At 41.2% G+C, this 19466-nt stretch overlaps 1 protein-coding gene across 1 annotated transcript in view; it reads left to right on the top strand.

Annotated features, from left to right (window-relative positions):
* The first annotated feature begins 518 nt into the window (after window positions 1-518).
* The window catches only part of LOC125292260, a 37174-nt gene continuing 18226 nt past the window's right edge, over window positions 519-19466 (top strand). Inside the window, exons 1-9 of the mRNA XM_048239475.1 lie at window positions 519-543; window positions 805-910; window positions 964-1107; window positions 1425-1561; window positions 2591-2605; window positions 2886-2894; window positions 3588-3599; window positions 12649-12708; window positions 14116-14223. Of these exons, the coding sequence (XP_048095432.1) occupies window positions 519-543; window positions 805-910; window positions 964-1107; window positions 1425-1561; window positions 2591-2605; window positions 2886-2894; window positions 3588-3599; window positions 12649-12708; window positions 14116-14223 (616 nt within the window). The remainder of the gene's footprint in view (window positions 544-804; window positions 911-963; window positions 1108-1424; window positions 1562-2590; window positions 2606-2885; window positions 2895-3587; window positions 3600-12648; window positions 12709-14115; window positions 14224-19466) is intronic.

The raw sequence follows: 19466 nt of genomic DNA, 5'->3' as shown, positions 1-19466 counted from the left end.
CCATAAACACCTGAGCTTGGACTTTACTCTTTGGTCAGAGAATGCCCGTCATGATCTGACTATAGAAAGCTTGGTTCTGTTGGACGACATGTCAGACCGACTGTTACTGGGAGAGAAAATGGCCTCCGTATCTCTCTGAAGAGGAGTTCTCCTGTTGACGCTGAAACACTCAGGGATCCTGTTCTCCTGTCACGGAGTCACAGTGTGTGTGAAGCCTACAGCAGCAGTGTCCAGTCTGCAGGAGAAACAGCCTGTGTGTGTTTGGTGTGTTTGAGACTCTAAGTAGCAGAGGAAACATAACTTCACTCTTACAGCTGAAGCACTAGACCGTGAGGTAAGACCTACTTTGAACAGAAATAGGTCTTAAGTTGATGCACCATACATACCACTGTATAAACGGCATATGACTTTACAATTACACTGTATAGAGCAAACTGGTGACTGTACAATTAGAACTACCCTGGAGACTAATGATGTTGGAGAACATGACACAGTGATCTGTTTTCATTACAGGCACAATGGCAACTGGGGGCACAGACAAAGGTAAGCAATATCTGTGGTGTGCATGTGTGTGTTTGTGTGTGTGTTTGTGTGAATGAGTACAGACAGACAAAAAGAAAGATAAAGAGAAAGATAGACATAGTGAGCATTTTAGGGTAATGGAAGTGTGTGTGTGAGAGAGAGTGAGAGAGAGAGAGTAAGAGTGTGTAAGCAAGAAAGAGAGAAAGACAGACATAGTGAGCATTTTATGGCAATGTAAGTGTGTGTGTGTATGAATATCTTTAACACTGTTTCCCCCTGCAGGTTTTAAACTGGTCACCCCTGATCATGTTGTGGAGTATAATGAGGGTGATGTCACACTGCGCTGTCACCTCTCTCCTGAAACCAGTGCTGTTGCCATGGAGATCAGGTGGTTTAGGGAGACAGACTGTATCTACCTGTATAAGAATGGTCATGTGATAGAGGGGAGGGGCTACAGTATGAGGGCAGAGTGAGTGTGGACCCCCAGCAGCTGCAGAGAGGAGACGTGTCTCTCACACTGAGGAGGAGCAGAGGGGAATATAAAGGAGTCAGGTCATCAGAGGACACCAGGGTTGGGAATCAGACGTAAGTCTTCTGTTTCTCTGCTGAGTGTGTGTGTGTAACAGCAAGAAAGACAGAAAGACAAGTTAGTAAGCATTTTAGGGTAATGGAAGTGTGTGTGTGTGTGTGTGTGTGTGTGTGTGTGTGTGTGTGTGTGTGTGTGTGTGTGTGTGTGTGTGTGTGTGTGTGTGTGTGTGTGTGTGTGTGTGTGTGTGTGTGTGTGTGTGTGTGTGTGTGTCACACAAAGACAACTGAGAGGAGAAGGACTTAAATACAAACATAACGAGCAAACTAGAAACAGGTGAGTGCTACTAAAACTCAGGTGAGGCTGAACGGACTAGGCCTGCATTTGGAGCTGGAGCTGGAACCCGGACTGGAGTAGATCCAGGGACTGAAGCCGGAACAGAGGAACGAGGTGCGGCTGCTGTGACACACACACAGATGTTGTTTCGCAACGTGTGCATAAAAAAATGGCGAGGTATGTACAAACAGGCCACACTGAGGTATTCCTCTGTATACTAAAACTGCCCATAAAAACACACGTCTATTTTGTGCCTAAATATGTCCACCTTGTAAAATCAGGTGTTAAATGCGGAACACCAGTTTTGCGTCTTTGTACTATATCAAAAGAAACCTTAACTTTCGCTGGCCTTTCGAATGTCTTACTTACACTTACTTACTTACACTTTCACGTCATCCACTACTTGCTAGATTTGACAAATCTTCCATAGCCTACGTGCACAAGTAGGCCTAGTTTGAGTAGACCTACTGCTCTTCATTATCTGCCTGTTTGTTGACATCATGTACTGTATTAGATCATGATCACTAAATGTCGTTTGATTCCTTTTAATGTTGTCATCAGTTCATTCAACTGCACTTGTGATTAAAGTATGTTGTTCAGTTGTTAACGTTCGTAAATTGTGGTAGAGGGGCAGAGAAAGGCGCTGTTTACCTGATGAAGTTTGATTAATACGACGTTGACATAAGTGTCATAACGTGCGGTTTCTGCTGGTTGGCCATGGCACTGATAAATGGCGTTTGTAACAAACGGAAGTTCGGGAGGAGCATGACGGAATTGGCCACCCCTCCTTCAATCAGACAGGTTATTTATTCGCCTCCTTCAATCAGACAGGTTATTTATTCGCCTCCTTCAATCAGACAGGTTATTTATTCGCAGTCTGTCTCTACCTGCCGAAGTTGCAGCATCGGCGTCACTCCGCTTGCAACCCACCACCTCCCCTTACGCCTCCCGTCTTCCATAGTTCAAGAATAAGGAGGTGTATTGCGGAATCCTGCACGACTCCTGCCTGCGCAGTTGACTCCTGCATGATCCTGCAAATCACTTCAGGACCCTGGCCAGAGACTTCGCCAAACATGCTTTTCTATTATGCTAGTATATCTGTTTGCAAATTACGGAATGTGAACTAGTGAACGCTACGTTCGTAATGTAATGTCTGTGTTCATTGGGCCTCATTAATGATCTCATCTCTACTTCTGGTTTCTTTAGGTTCAGCTGGTTTAGGTAAGTACCAGAGAGGAATTGGAATGTTTGGGTTTCTTTAGGAGGGAGGGGGATCCCATATTCATCATGACACACACACACAGTGTAGTCTCTCTCTCTCTCTCTCTCTATCTGTCTCTCTCTCTCACACACACACACAAAGTATCACGGATGGGATAAATGCACAGACCAAATTCCTTGTATACGCAAGTATACTTGGCTGAGAAACCTGATTTACATTTACATGTCTGTGTCCATGGGGCCTCATCAATGATTTCATCTCTGCTTCTGGTTTCTTTAGGTGGAGGAGGTAAGTACCAGAGAGAAGTTGGAGTGTTTGGGTTTCTTTAGGAAGGAGGGGGTCACACACACATACACACACACACAGGCACAGTATTCTTTCTGTATGTCCTCATGTAATGTGATGTCTGTGTCCATTGGGCCTCATTAATGATCTCATCTCTGCTTCTGGTCCCTATCCCTTACGGAAATTCACTATGGTTTTAATGCAGTAACTATGGTTTTACCATGGTACCCTATGGTGATGATGATCACCATGCTCCTAACCATAGTACTAATGGTTTATGCATAATCCTTCATAGTAGCTTCAGAAAGTAAAAGTCCTGCCATTTGTTCCATTGTAAAAAAAAGGCTTACAAAATCTCAAAATTCACTGGCAATCTTATGCATTAAAATGTTTGTGTTTTCCCGACAAAGTTTTATGTGATTTCCAAACTACAACAACTTACGGACAATAGTTTATAGATAGATAGATAGATAGATAGATAGATAGATACTTTATTGATCCCCAAGGGGAAATTCAAGTTATTCAAGTCTCTCTCTCTCTCTCTCTCTCTCTCTCTCTCTCTCTCTCTCTCTCACACACACACACAGACACACACAGGCAGAGTATTCTTACAGTATGTCCTCATGTAATGTGATATCTGCATCCATTGGGCCTCATTAATGATCTCATGTCTGGTTCTGGTTCTGGTTTCTTTAGGTGTTATATCTAGTAAGTACCAGAGAGGAGTTGGAATGTTTGGTAACACGCACACACACAGACACTCACACACATACATACATACAGTGGGCAGAATTGCCAAACACAGTTTCCCTCAGCGGTCCCTGCGTGGCGGAGATCAATGTGTATCCGCTGCGACTTTAATTTGTATTTTTCCAGTGATGCAAACGGCTGCAACAACCCAAACAACGGCAGATGTCTCAAGTGAGCAGGGTGCCTGTGAAAAAAAATGGAGCCTGAAAAAACTACACAGACTTCACTACAGACTTTAGCTGCGAGAATCCGGTTTGCAACCCGAAGAAACGCATGGGACAAATTACAGTAAACATTCTGGTTTTTCTGAGTGCAACGATGATAGACAGACATCATTTGGACAAAATATAGAGCATATTAACCTCCGTTGCTCCAACAAATGCCTTCCTGTTACGGCCCCTGTTATCACGGAGTTACAGGCGATAAACGGTTTGATGGTCACAAGTTTGTGCGCATGTGTTGCTTTTGCGGGATCAATCCAGTTTAATGCTAGTTTTCAAAAACATATATTTTTTACATGTCTTTTTGTCTTTTGGTCCCGAGTGCTTGCAATGTAGTTGAGCACTAAGTGTATGAAAAAGCGACTTCAAACTTCCTAAAACACCAACTTGTTTGTGAATGTCTGACAACTGCTGCAGCGATGCACGCACGTGAAAACCAGTAGTGGAGAAACCAGAAGGCACACAACAATCGAACGATTTTAGGCTGGCCCCGCGATAGGCTACTCCAATGGTGCTCTTTCACGATTATAATACCCCCACTCACGGGGTTAGGTGGAAGGTGTTAATAGTCGTAGCCTACAGTGGACTAGGGCACAGAATGTCCCTCTAAAATAAATAATGTATTCAGATATGGTGGAATATCTAGGCTATATTATTGGTGCATTATGTCGGTGATTTGTCATCTGTTTTTAACTTTTGTATGGTTATTGTGACAGGGGGGATCCCAAACGGCTTTCAGCCATAAGGCTACTTTGGATTTTTCATAATTCACCCGGCACTGATATTCCGTGTTGAAATATTTCAATGGCCTACGTATAAATATTCGTGTAATGTTGGTTGCAAACAAGCGGGCTACTTGGGTGGCTTGGCCTCACAGATGCCATCGTGCCGCAAATGGCAATAGAAATCTTCCTATAGGCCTACAACTGACCGCCCATTCCGTTGGCTGGGGGCATCAGACATTTGTTCCCTGGGCGTCTATGAATTGTTAATCCGGCCCTTTGCCCCTAACGAATCCAACTTTCCACCTTGGCGGTGGTTTTGAAAAGAAAGCGAGAGGACTCTAACTCACTCAAGACCTATTTACTGTAGGCTGCGTAAAACCACAGGCCTTTTTTTTGGGCAAGCTGCATTCGAGGCAGGTCTTCTGTTGAAGAATTTATATAAATAAACAGTAATCCTCCTACCTAACTACCACAGCTGTGGATAGTGTGTGGCATGCTAACGCTTTATGTCTCCTTCTGCAAACTAGGCCTATATAGCCCGTCCATTTTACTGTCTTCAAAAAAAATAACAACTCAAAATGATATGCCTTCATATTCTTGGGCTTCATTCAGCATTTTGTTCTTCCACGGAAATGCTCATCTTACATTTGCTGCCTGCTGCATCCTTTTCTGTTTGTATTGTTTGGCGTCTTGAGTTAATGCATTAAACATTGTTTGCTGGTAACCAGCCGCCAAATAGCTTACAGATTCTTCCTGCATGACATTCTCTATTCTCTCCAAAATGTACTTCTATAGGCTGGCCAAGTCATTAATTTATAAAGCAGATGTATTTGTTTATTGTACAGAAAATAAAAATAACCTGTCAAGCCCAGTCAATTGACTACATTGCAGTCAATAAGTAGGGCAAATTAATATGAACCAAATGTGGGTCATGGTTGTCTAAGCCTCTGCTGTGAGCCAAACCCATGAACAAAAGATTTGATATCTGCAATAGAGTTTTTTGCTAAACAAACTCAATAGCTGAACGTTGCAATAAATACATAGACCATCTGGACAAAGTCATCAACAGGAGTCATAGCACTGAAGGAGGCAGCTGGCATGCGGATCTCCCACGGGCCAATGGATGTACAAGTTTTCTCCTGTGCCTACGATATTGAATCCAGTGTTTTGTCAAGTTGCAAAATGCTATTCGCTTTAAACGAATTTTTTTGATAGTATAGCACTTTTGTAGGCTACTATCTTAATTGCTTTATACTCACTACTGGACAATGGCTATTGCATCTGTCTGCCGAAAGTGAGAATGTGACAGGGTGATCTACTGTATAGGCTTCATAAAATAAAATAAACAGATTGCTAATGGCCTACAAGCTGATCTGGTGTGCGCTTCCCATTACAACCACGGAGGTTAGCTTTTTACTAACAGGATGCATTGTTCGGTTTAACTGGTCGATTGTGACTGAATGTTTCAAAACTGTCGCATTTACATAGTACGTGAACGGGCACCTGCAATACTTCTGTGGTGCATTAGCGTTAAGGCTGGCAGATGACAGCAAACCGCAGCAGTTATCAGCCCCTGTCCAAGAGTTCAATCTGGGTTAAAGATTTGACAACAATGTTCACATTGTTGTTTACCTGTTATCTTTGTGCGAATCATATTATCAAAATCAGAATCAGCCTTCTTGGCCTGGTTTTGCGAAACTAACAAGGACTCCCCCCCCATGAAAATCAAAGGCTACATATTCTCAACTGACTCACAAAAGATACTACCACCTTATTATTATCTGCAGGTGTATGACTTTTACTTACGCGGCACGTACATGGCTGCAAATTGACTTTTAATTTATGTATTTTCTGCCTTGGGCATTTTAAAATGGATGTTTGTGGTTAAAATAAATATAAATTAGAAACCTAAATATATGGTATGTTATTAATTTGCAAACAAATAACTGCGTCAGTGGCGTCTTTGACATGAAAGATCCAGAACTGTCTTCTACTAGCATTCTACCACAGATCGAGAGAGGTGTAGTTGTAACTACACAACTTTACGATAGTGGTTTGCCAGGTGGTACTACTATGGTTTTGGGAAACACTAGTAGTTTAGGTATTGGACTGTAGTTCCAAATATGAATGTAATTCTGCGGCATAAAGCAGATGTATTTGTTTATTATTTGAGAAAATAAAAATGACATATCCAAACGTTAATTGACTACATTACAGTCAAGAAGTAGGGCAAATTAATTTCTGAAACCAAAATGTGGGTCTTTCATAGTTGTCTAAGCCTCTATTGTGTAGCCTGTTAAAAGCATTAAGCCAGATAATTATTAAATCTGTAATAAATTAAGTGCTCGGCAACAACATTGTTTTCTGCAGAAGCCTACACAAGGCTAGGATTAATTCTGAACAGTTATTTCACTGGCTCAATTGTATCACACCAATTTGATTTGGCGAGTTGCGTTACCCCAACACTGACAATAATGTAGACAGCAAATTTCGATTTTTACCACCGTAGTCAAGCCTGTCTTAAGCCATACCCAAGCTTCCAAATCGAGGTGTAATGTTTAATTATGCATGATTTATTTTGTTATTGAATTCAGGGCTGGGATTACCCGGCAACAATTATGTTTAATGGTAGCCTCCTTTTTTTCAGAAGGGGCGACGGGCAGAGCTGCATGTACAGTGGCTGAAAGTGGTACTAAAGCTTCACGCAGCTTCGTATCTTGCTGATGACTGAAGTGGTCATGTGAAAGCGATGCCCACTGTACATACACACACACACACACACACACACACACACAGGCACAAACACACGCACACAGTCATACATTCTTTGTGATATAAAGACAAACACACAGACACACATACAAACACACACACACACACAAACACATATATATATGCATACAGTTGGGCTCATACGTTTTTGAATCCATGCTTTGCATTGATTTGCATTGAGCTCAATGAGCATCAAACCAGCTAATAAGTTAACTGAATAATCATCATGCCAATCTCTAGGTATGGTAAAGGGTATGTGATGATATGGGGCTATTTTAATTCCAAAGGCCAAGGGAACTTTATCAGGATGCATAGTATCCTGGATCCATGAAATAACTAGCCTTTAAAAATAAAAATGTCCAAAGCCTCAATAACGAAACTTCTTACAACATACTTTAAACACTGTGTAAATGATGTTTTCTAAACAAAGTTTGGGAGGAGCCCTTAGGGAAGATTGACAGCAATTAACTCACCTGTCTTCCGACGCCAGGGCATTTAAGCCGGCCTCCTTATCCATACGTCACACGCTGTGGCGCTCGCAAAATTATCCCTCCTCCTCCCCTTACTCCTCCATTTCACTGATAGCCCAGTTATGCATTCTCCTTACACTGGGGGGTGCAAGTGGCCATCACTCTATCACGATCTCCACTTCAGGCATTCCATAACCACGGCCAGCTACAATGCCAAACACGCGCTTAGCTTATACACTAAGTATAGCAATCATGCCGACGGGCGAACTAGTGAACCATAGTTTAAACACATTCTCTGCTTTGTACATTGTTTGGAATTCTGCAACACACTTATTGCCAAACACTGCACACAATCTGCAATTTTTTTGTTCAAAGGTGAAATCTCCTGTTATCATTGAGAAAAAACTTGAATTCAAAATGGAAGCACATCTGGTTGTTGGTAAAACCCGCACACATACCTGAAAACACTTACAGAAAAAACTGAACACCAATCAATCTGAGGCTTAGCACTACAAATAGACTTCAGGATAGTTACTGTGTGCCTGTTCAAGTGTGCACTTGTGCATTGAGCACCGTGTATCTGTATTTGCCCCTTTACTCCCCATTTCTAAAACCACCCACCACATACCTGCAGGTGTCTTTTGCAAGCAATGAAAGGGGCAGAGACTTTGAAGTGGGGTGGATCAAGGGTGGATATGGCACAAAAGGTGATATTCTCCCCGTTGCCTGCCAATAGCAATTTATCCAGTAGTAGTAGTTTTTTTTGTTTTGTTGCAACATTTTTGATTTATTTAGTATATTCACTTTGATAAGTGTGATTCAATTTTTCTTTCTGATTCTTTTTGTTTTAGAATGTTTGTTTTTTGTAAAAAAAACATTTGTTGCAAAAAATGTCAGTTGATTGCAGATAGTCTGAGAACAGAGGCTGAGAAAAAGACAATAGAAATAGAAACAAAAAGACTGCAGTGTTTTATATAAACCCAGATAGCAAGCATACACTGGGACGGAACTGGGCCACACCTACCACAACGTCCGGCACGGATTCCGCATAATGGACCTGATCCGGCCCAAACACATCGGGTCCAAACTGGTCTGGATCCGTTTGACGGATCAGGTGCCAATAAGGGCCAAGACTGGCCCAGTTCCGTATGATAGTCTGTGTTACTGACGTGTTCCAGATCTGCTTATCGTATGCAATACGGGTCCGCTTATTGTGTGTGGTACGGACCCGTTTATCAGATATCAGCCGGCTTTATTTGACATGTGTAATTAATTAATTATCCTGAAAAATCAGGTTCGTTATACTCTGAAATCAGAGGAAATCTAAATAATTTGCTGTTTTAAAAATGCAAACAGCAGGGCTCCAGACTAACTTTTTGCACTGCACCTGCGCATATGCCAGGTTCCTCTTCAAGTGCTGTCTCATCCTCCATTGCAGTGAAATGGAAAATAATGAATCAAGACAGTACTGAGCACAACTAAATACTGATGTTCATCCAAGGGGAAAATATTGCTTCTTACAACAGTCTCATCTTTCAGAAACAAAGTTTAGAAAATGAACTGCTATCTTAATACTTTGTGTCCCTTAATGTGCTTTGTAAGAAATTATAAGGTGGCTTGTAACTCCTACAATTAAATCCCATTTTTTAAGAGATTGACAAATTCGTATTTAATTATATTATTGATATCTACCGTCAAAATCTTCCAAAATATTTAGATATTATTTTTTGCCCACCCCTAACTTCAACTGAACAGATAATAACGGACATGCCACATTACTTACATCAAAACTGGAAGACAATGCTAGTCTTCAGGGTCACAGAAATTGCCAACACCTTGTCCATGAAGGGAAAAATACAAGGCCATTAGTTAACAGTCATACTAACATGATGGAAAGTCACAACAGCAGAGAAAGCTATAATTTACAGCTGGAAGTAGCACTGCTTGTAATGTGGAAAGGACTGCAAGGGCAATATTGAAAGAGATATTGGTCAGGTCAAGACTATGCTAGTGGAAGTATTTCACTGTTACTGTATGTACTAAGCACATTTGCCTAGTAATTGCAATCAGATTCTTGATTCTTATACACAAAGAAGGGGTATTAAACTCATTGTGCTGTAGATAGGGACTCCTCATGTCAAAAAACAAGTCTATGTTGTGCAATATAAAAAAAAGAAATCACTATATTTACAGTAATTGAATTGAACATGGCATGTTGATTAGCATGTCTCCACCATCTATAATCTTGTATGTCAGGGGATGAAACTGACCTTAATCTTTGACTTTGACGCATGGCCCTGAGTCCTAAGTTCATCTAACTTGTATAGACAATAAATGTACTAGAGTTAATGAAGATCCAACAGTCTGCTTTGGAGATATGAACCAAATACTGCATGTGAGTTATTTTAGTGACCCTAGGGGTGGGCTATATATATATCGCTCATGCATAATATCGCGGATTATGTTTTAACGATGTGCAAATTCGACATTATCGAAAGTATTTAAATTACTTATGGGGAAAAAACAATAAATCACGCGACTGAAGACTTCCATACATTCCCAGGAGGTAGGCCATGGGGAGAAGTGCAGCAGAGCAAGTGTCAACGGATCACTAGTGGGTCACAACCAGAGCCCGCCTATGGAGAGCCTCCCCATTCTCTATTAATCCCATATAAACCGAATTTGGCTGCAGTTCACCAGAGTTCACCCTAGATGGCTTAGGGCATGAGTCCAAAATACATGGGGTCCTATGGAGCTACATGGCTACATGTATTGTTTTCACCCTATTTAACAACTGAAACCCTCAGATTTTATTTTATTTTTCGAAATGGATATGGATTATCAATCAAAAGTGAAATAATCCGAGTCATGTCCTTTCGCTTTCTTACAGGTTGGGGTTGTTGCCCATAACACGCTAGCATTGATGCTATGCTATGCTATGATCATGCTAATGAACGACGTCATTGACATGTTTGAAAGGCTTTTAGAACAATTAAGTGACTTAAAAAAATATAATACTCAACCAAGTGTATTGTCTTTACCTCCCCTTTCAATACAATATTCAAATTACTTGAAAAGAAATTATATCCCGAGAAAAGTGGATTATGGGGGTACAGCCCCATAGACTTCCATTCATTCTGACTGCCGCCTTGGCGCCCCTAGATGCAGTGCGACACCGAAGCTGCCCGAGTGAAGGTTCTCCCCTTATTAGACATTCTCTGGTCACAACGTTGTCCCACGCAGCCTAATGTTTATTTTTGCAGCGGTGAGTAGCCTACTTGGGATTTGCGCGCTACTTATTGTTCAAGTAGCATTGATGAGACAGTCACGCGTTTTTTCCTACATGGTATTATATGGAGAGAAAACAGTAGCCTTTGAGTATTTTAATAGTCAGTTTGTAAACAAATAACTATCCCTCATGTAACTTTTTTGTAAATGGACTGAAGTTCGCCTAAATATCTAATGCTTACCGCATTATGCTAACCGCTAGCATCTCTTTGGGATTTCTATACATTAGCCATAAGCCAAGGCATTAGTTTCTTATTCTGTTACTTGGAATGCTAGCCTACGGATTGCTCTAAAACAAAACATAGAAGGAAATAACTGAGATGTAGGCTACTCTGTTGGTCTGCTTTTAGTTTCACAAATGAATCCTATGTAAAGGTTTGAAAGGAACCTCAGCTTCAGACTTTCTCTTGGGGGAAACTGTTAGGCCTATTCATCTTCTCTAATGTAGCTGGCTAGACCATGTCATTTTGCCACACACACAAGTAAGGGGGCAGAATTGGAAATGTGTCAGAGTGACAATGCATTGGTTGATTTGGTTAAAAGTCACAGGTTAGGTTATTGGTTATTATTGTAATGATGCTATTCATAAATATTGAGCTGTAAAGTAACTCAGACTTGAACAAAAACAATTTTTTAAAGGATATCGACTAATTATCGTTATCGTCAAAATCGCAAAAAATATCGAGATATTATTTTTTGTCCATATCGCCCACCCCTAGTGACCCCTTGTAACCTTGACCTTTGACCTCAAGACCTAAATTGTCTTGCCAGTTCTTTGACAACTTGTAGTGGGTAAGTAGACCAAGTTTGATGAATATCTTTCAATTGGCTTAAGAGATATCAGCTAATATCAAGATAACATACGTTTTTGGCCCAAAACTCATTGTGCCATGCTCCATTCAAAGCCTATATATTTTTTCAGTACAAATCTAAACAGAGGTACCACAAATTCTTAATCTACAGAAAATTATGATTCAAATGATACCAAATATGCTTTTGCTGTATTTACTTCCACCTTTGACCCTTTTCTAGGCTAATTCGCTCAGACTATTATCGGTCGACAGATTTACATAGACAAACAGCAGGCGCTGTTCAATTTCTTCAGGGCAGTGACGTCACTGCCCTACCAGAAATAAAATGTAACGTTACAGTAGGCCTACAACAACTACGGATATGATTAACGAGATCTTTGCGATCTTTTCGAAATGTCTTTGCAAATCATACAAAAATGTAACATGATTGAGTACGTTGCCACTGATTACAATAATAAACAAACAACATTTTATTTAAAAAAAATATTTTGTGGATCTACTTTTCTAGTGGATGAATCTTTAGTAGGGCTCTGCCCCTCCTGCCCAAGTGAACGAGCCGCGTCTGGTGGTGTGTGTGTTACTGTGTACCTGTGGACGTGTGTGTGTGTGTGTGTGTGTGACGAAGGGGAGAAGTAATGTTGTTAACTGTGGTGTGTGTGTGTGTGTTCCAGATCTGTTCATGATGCTCTTGATCTTATATCTCTTCTCTGGTATTACAGCGCTAAAGAAGATCACTGCTGAAGAGAGGAAGAACATGGAGGAATCTGTCCAGTCTCTGGGTGAGTGGCAGAGATGATTGGTGGAGATCGTGGTAAACAGTGTGTGTGTGTGTGTGTGTGTGTGTGTATGTGTGCACATGTCTGTGTGTGTGTGTGTGTGGGCGTGCAGGGGCATTGTGCAAACCATATTTTTGGGTATGTGCCTGCCCTAATTGTATGGGCACAATGCCCATGTGTGTGTGTGTAATATGTCCAGAAAAGACATATTAAAAACTTTCATTCTGGCTACTCTGAGGACGTTTTCTGGATGTTCAACAATTACGTCTTTCAAATATCTTCTCCTGACGTGTATATAACACCCAAAATGGGACACTTTTTGCTCAGTGGGAGGAACCCACATTAACCAACCATCGATCTGAACCAATCTCCAAATCGCCAATCTTGTGAAATGTTTTGCATGCCTTACCCTATACTAGGCAGCGTTATACTCGTCCTGTTTCCATTCTTACCCTATACTAGGCAGCGTTGCGTTATATTACACTTGTCCTGTTTCCATTCTTCTCCGGTCCACACGACTGCTAGAAGCGGGACTTCCTCCTCATTTCTGCAGATTTGATTGGCTGGAGCCCTGGGTTTTAAAAGAGGTGGCCTATCCCCAGACCCCTTCAAATTAGGTCATGATACCATATCCCTCATTGCATCTGACAGAGAAAATGAGGTAGAACATGCCACTCCACCGCCCCAGACTGAGGACACATCAGCCAGCCTCCGGGAGTTGGACTGTGCCACCCAAGCTCTCTCCAGTGCGCCCTTCAAGATTGAACGCAAATAATTTTCATTGAAAATGGCCCTCTTCCTCACTCTGACTTCAGTCAAGTGAGTGAGTTACTTAACAGCCCTGTTAGTGAACCCTGTATGCAAGCAGTTCACTACGGGTGATACATCCAGACCTCTTCTACCAGTCCAGGGTGCTGACCTCAGTCCGTCCGACTGCAGGCAACTGGCTGCAAAGGCCCTCCCATTGGCGGGAAAAAGACATTATTCCAACATACAACGCATCAGGTGTGCCCCCCTGAATGCTTGAGTTTCCAGTTAACTAGGAGCATGGCTGCCTCTTGAGTGGCATGTAAAGGTGTTACAATGGAACAAATTAAGCACCCACTGGACGTGAGAGAACACTCTGGTGAGGGCTTTCATTACTAGATCATGTGAGAGAGACAATGCTGAGGGCTTTCATTACCAGGTCATGTGAGAGACATTTTGCAAGCTTTCATTACTAACTTTTCCACAGTAACTTTTTTCCACTCATACCACAGGTGCTTCTTACTGAAAATGTTAAGAGCACCAGTCCAAAATGTCGGCAGATTAAATAAAAATGCAACACAACTAAATGTGTTACTATTTTTGTTATTATTTTTTACATTAGTTAATGCACTATTTACTTTATTGTATCTCACTTATACACAGGTGCAAACAAGCAAGAGGAAGATAACAAACAACTAGAGGACACACTCAGAATTCTGGAGATGGAATTGGATGAGTTGATGCTGAAGAATGACAGAGAACATCAAGCTGGTGAGTAGGGTAGAGTATGTACACGCTGGTGAGTAGAGTATGCACAAGCTGGTAAGTAGGGTAGAGTATGTACACGCTGGTGAGTAGGGTAGAGAATGTACACGCTGGTGAGTAGAGTATGCACAAGCTGGTGAGTAGGGTAGAGTATGTACACGCTGGTGAGTAGGGTAGAGTATGTACAAGCTGGTGAGTAGGGTAGAGTATGTACACGCTGGTGAGTAGGGCAGAGTATGTATATGGGCCTTATCTTATGCTTGGAGAATCGGGCCGCCAGGCAGGACACAATGGTAGTTTGAGACCAACACAATTATTGTTTTCCTGTGAGGCATGTTCTCAAAATGGCAAATAAACTTGTGCCAACATGGGCAGGAGGGAGGGGGAGGGAGTAGCGAGCTAGCTCTCTGTTTTGTTTGAACGTCAACAGAAGTGACATTACCCAACATCTGCTAAACACTGCCACCTACCACCAGGAGTAGGAGAAACCACGATTAGCTGCGTCCGATATGCCCCTACCCACTATCATCCCGCAATACACTCTTAAGAACAATTGAAAATGCAATTGAAAGAGTGTCAGCTGCAGTCGTGAGATGACCTCCCCGCCTCATCTTCCTTTTATCAGTTCTGTCAGAGACGGTTGATAAAGCGAGACAATTCATAAGGAAGTAATTTCCTGTAACTGTTAGGAGTCCGGAAGTAGCTAGGTCCTAACTCCAATGTTTAATTATTGATCCTGTGTCCGAAAGAGTGTTTCATTGGCATCACACACAATGAAAATAAAATAGTACACATTATATTGATAAATTATCAGTAATTAATACACAGTAGGTTGAGAGAGTGTTATACTAACAAGAATATATTGTAACACCATAGCAGGCTAGTGCTAGAATGTTTTCAAGTTGACATTACAAGCTAACTGTTGCTTGAAAAAAATATTTAGTAGGTTAAAATAATTGCTCACCCTGTCAATAAGCTCTTGCATTAGTGTTCCGACTGACCCATAAACCCTGTTTCACAAGTGCTGTAGTGACCCCAAATAACCATTCGTAAATTCACAGGGAGTTAAAACGCTTGTCTTTTTCGAATTTCAGAGCGTTATTCTATTTTCAGATTGAATTTATGAACAGGTGACAGGAGACAGGTGTGATGGACTCTCCCACTGGTCTTAGACGGAACGCAACAGCGGTTCTTAATTAACTGAATTTATTTAGTTTTCTTTGACAGATCAGAAAAGGGTGTGTTACAGTAATCAATACTGCTAGAAATAAAAGCATGTACATGTAATGTAATTTCTCTGTGTTTGTTTGGATGAGAAAATGCTGCACTGTTATGTAGCTATAGCTCCCACATTATAAAAGGCAAGTCTAGTCACATGATATGTGACTCAAAGTTCAGGTTGGGGTCAATGCACTTATCAAGGTATGATCCACTAGCATGCGATGCAAACTCCCCAAATCGCAATGCTACCCTCCATGAAGACGCTTTGATGGGCGTTCCCTTTTGTAGATGGGTGGAAACGGCAGGGCAAGAGCAGGTAGCTTAGTAAACAACCAACCATCTATATTAACTATCTCTCCAACTTTCCTCCACGCTTCATTTCGTATGAAGTTGTCTCTGTATGATTCTAGTAACACATCATACAAACACGGAGAAGTACACACTGCTATGATTCATTTTTGGGTAAGGCTATTTGCACCCCTGGTACAATTAGCAATGTATGCTATTCGTACCCTTGTGCAATTAGAAGTGAATTCTATTCGTATCCCGGTGCACACAGCAATGTGTTCTAGTAATACCCCGTCTGGTACAAATATCAGTGTATATTTGCACCCCTGTGATTTATTCTGGCATATTGATCACACAATGTAATAATAATAAAAAAAACAGGGTGTGAATAGCTCAGCTGTGTAATAGAGACTCTGAGTAAGGCATGCTGTTTGCATTAATGTATAGTTAGAAGTGGATGCTATTCGTACCCTGGTGTATATAGTACTGTATGCTATTTACACCCTGGTGCATGAACTAGCTAATTATTGCAATCAAAACATCTATTTGAGAACCGATTACTTGTTCAAATTGCACGCATTCTCTCCAGTGACGTTGGTATACATGCATACTCACTCAGCCTAAACACATCACACGGAAATCCAACCCTAGTCTCCCGCGTATCATCCCATGTCTGTGACCACTGCACTATCCTTTTCCACAAGTAAATAGTGTTTGCGGGTAACCTTATAGTTTATAGGCCTGAACGTCATATTCACAAAATTTCTGTTAACTAACAAACTGATGGTTGTATGTGTTCACTGAACCAAGAGTATGAAAATAAAACACAACTTTTCAATCTAAAACTTAATCTGAACAGATATTAGTGCCGAAACCTTTCATAATTCTTCACTTTCTGCTGACGAAAAAACAAATGTCCACCATGTTTTTTGTGCATGTGAGCGACGTCTTTTTGTTGTTATGTCACAGGTGTGAATAGCTCAGCTGTGTGGCCAAGGCTATTCGTACCAGGGGTGTAAATAGACACTCCGTTAATTTTTCGTCTGCCATGTTTCTGTACGTTGGCGGTAACCACACTACCGGAAAATTAGGTTTTCTTTAGGGTACATAATGATGGACCTCCCCTGCGTATTGCTCTGCTATTGGATACTTGCCTCGCGATGGACGGATTCATTTGCATAAAGTTGGGGATTGCTGAACTTTTTGACGCGCCGCAGCCACAGCTCTCGTCGCACCGCATACCCAGAATCCTATGCGGGTGCGGAATTCGCTTCTCATAATAATGAATAAGGATACTGCGTTGCGGAGTTCGCATCGCATGCTAGTGGATCACCGGCGTCACATACACAAACGCACACACACACACACACATACAGTACACACACAACCACACACACAGTAATGTGATAAATATATTAGTTCATGCAATATTTGCTTTCTTGTATCTCACTTGCATACAGATGCAAAGCAAGAGGACAGACTCAGGGCCGGCCCGAGGCATAAGCGAACTAAGCGGCTGCACCATGGGGCCCCCAATCGAGTTTCTTTTTTTTTTTTTAAATAAATAAATAACGTAAACAAGTGACATCAATGAATGAATAAATGAAACAATTAATAATTCAAAACAAAGAAAATTCTGATTTCATGATCAATATGCCTGCCTACCTCTACTGTGTCTGCCAGCCTTTGAGTCACGCGCATAAACTAGACACCTCGGGTGCATAGACAATTTGTGCAGACACTATCAAGTTCAAAAATCGGAAGAGACGGTAATGTTAAGAAAAGTCACAAAAAAGGACGTATCCCTCTGGTGCTGAAAACAGATAGAAGAAAATGACAGAGGAGGAGAAAAACGAGCAAGATACAGGTATGTTTGCATGATTATTTACAGTATGTTTTGTGCTTGAGGTAGCTAGCTAGCTGTCATGATCTAATATAAGCCATCACCAGAGCTAAATCCCCGCCATCAACAGAGAAATGTCTCCCATTAATATATATTTATCTAGGTTGATTATGCCTCATTTGCCAACAGAATATGAATTGTTACATGTGGAATTGCTTGTTGATGAGTGTAAGTAATGATAGCAAAATAAACTCATTCTGCTCGATCAACTATGCACTTATGCAATATATATTTTTTTTCAGAGACACTGTTGAAGTACTTTGGAGCACATCTCTACAACTACCTAACTCTACCTCATCAAGTGTCTGCCTCCATGGCTGATATGACACAGAAGGTGAGGTTTTCTTGATGGCAAATGGTTACATAGCCTGTTAATATGACATGACACATTTAACATAGTTTTTGTTTTATTTATTTATGTATTTATTTAATCATTGCAGGGACATTTTATTTTTGATTATTAATGTTTGTCTATTTTGTTTTTTTTGTAGTTGAAGATTGCTCATTTAATGCACATTTGCGGATTTGTTCTGCAAATCTGTTGAAAAAACAGGTCATTAAACGGATGTACTTGTTTACAACAAATACAAATGCTGTTGTATTTTGTTATTTGTCAATTCAACTTCAGTAAACCACCCTTAGTGCTTCACTTTGAATATGAATGTTTCAAATAAATCTGTGATTTTAGTACCCTCTAAGATTAAAAGGTGACAGGGTTGGTGTAAATAACAACTAATACATTGGTTTACCAAGCACATGAGGCCAGAAGTCTATGAGCCCCAAATCATTTTTTGGCATGTGAGCAAGGATGGATTACTGAATGAGCCTACGAAGTCCTTATGCATCTGTGTCCAGGGGGACAGTAGTTCATAATCAGTCACTGTATTAATACATAACCTCACTGTATTAATTTATAATATGACATTATAGTGTGAAGTTGTCAATTATCGCCAAGCACAGGTGACTCCGCGTTGTGGGAGGGGGCCCCCAAATCAAATTCTGCTTAGGGCCCCCAAAAGGCTCGGGCCGGCACTGGACAGACTCAGAAAGTTGGAGAGGGAATTGGAAGAGGTGAAGCAGAAAAACGAAAGACAAGATCACTCTGGTGAGTATGTATATGGAGCCTATCTTATGCCTGTACAATCACACCACCAGGCGGGACACAATGTTAGTTTGAGACCAACACAATTATTGTTTTCCTATAAGGCATACATGTTCTGAAAGAAGAAAAAACTTGATGGCAATTTGTAAACCAAACAAGGTCGAAGGGAAAAAAATGAACTTATTCCGCCTTCAGTTGACCTTGTAGCTAATAATCAATTTATAACATTGCATTGGGGAAGCAAAGATGTAAAAGGCACGATGGTGTGAGGTCATGTGAGATCTGTCAATTATACGATGTTATACATTGGATTATCCCGTGTCCTTGTTACGTTTGACTTCAAACAAAAACAAAAAGTGCCCAAAGACTGTTGTGTGACATTATCAGGGCCAGTTCTCCCTATACGCACACTACGCTAGTTGCATAGGGCCCCACAAATTAATGAAGGCCTCCTCCCCCGTCTCCTCTTGAGTCAAGCTAGTGACAGACAAGTTAGTAGGCCCTAAGTATAAGTATAAATTGCTGTTGTGTGTGTGTTTCCCCCAGGACTTCCCGGATCATCCAGCTCCTGCCATCGCTGTTCGGCTACTGGGGGAACACACGCGCAGACTCTTGGAACTCCTGTACCCCTCGAACCCTGAAACCCCTTAACCCCCAACCCTTAAATAAACTTTTGAACGTGGACGCTTTTGTGGTCCTCATCCTGTTTTGGTGTCTGACAGCACGATCTGACCA

Source organism: Alosa alosa, chromosome 3 (genome assembly GCF_017589495.1).
Source record: "Alosa alosa isolate M-15738 ecotype Scorff River chromosome 3, AALO_Geno_1.1, whole genome shotgun sequence".
NCBI lineage: Eukaryota > Metazoa > Chordata > Actinopteri > Clupeiformes > Clupeidae > Alosa > Alosa alosa.
This window is presented reverse-complemented; position numbering and strand designations above follow the sequence as displayed.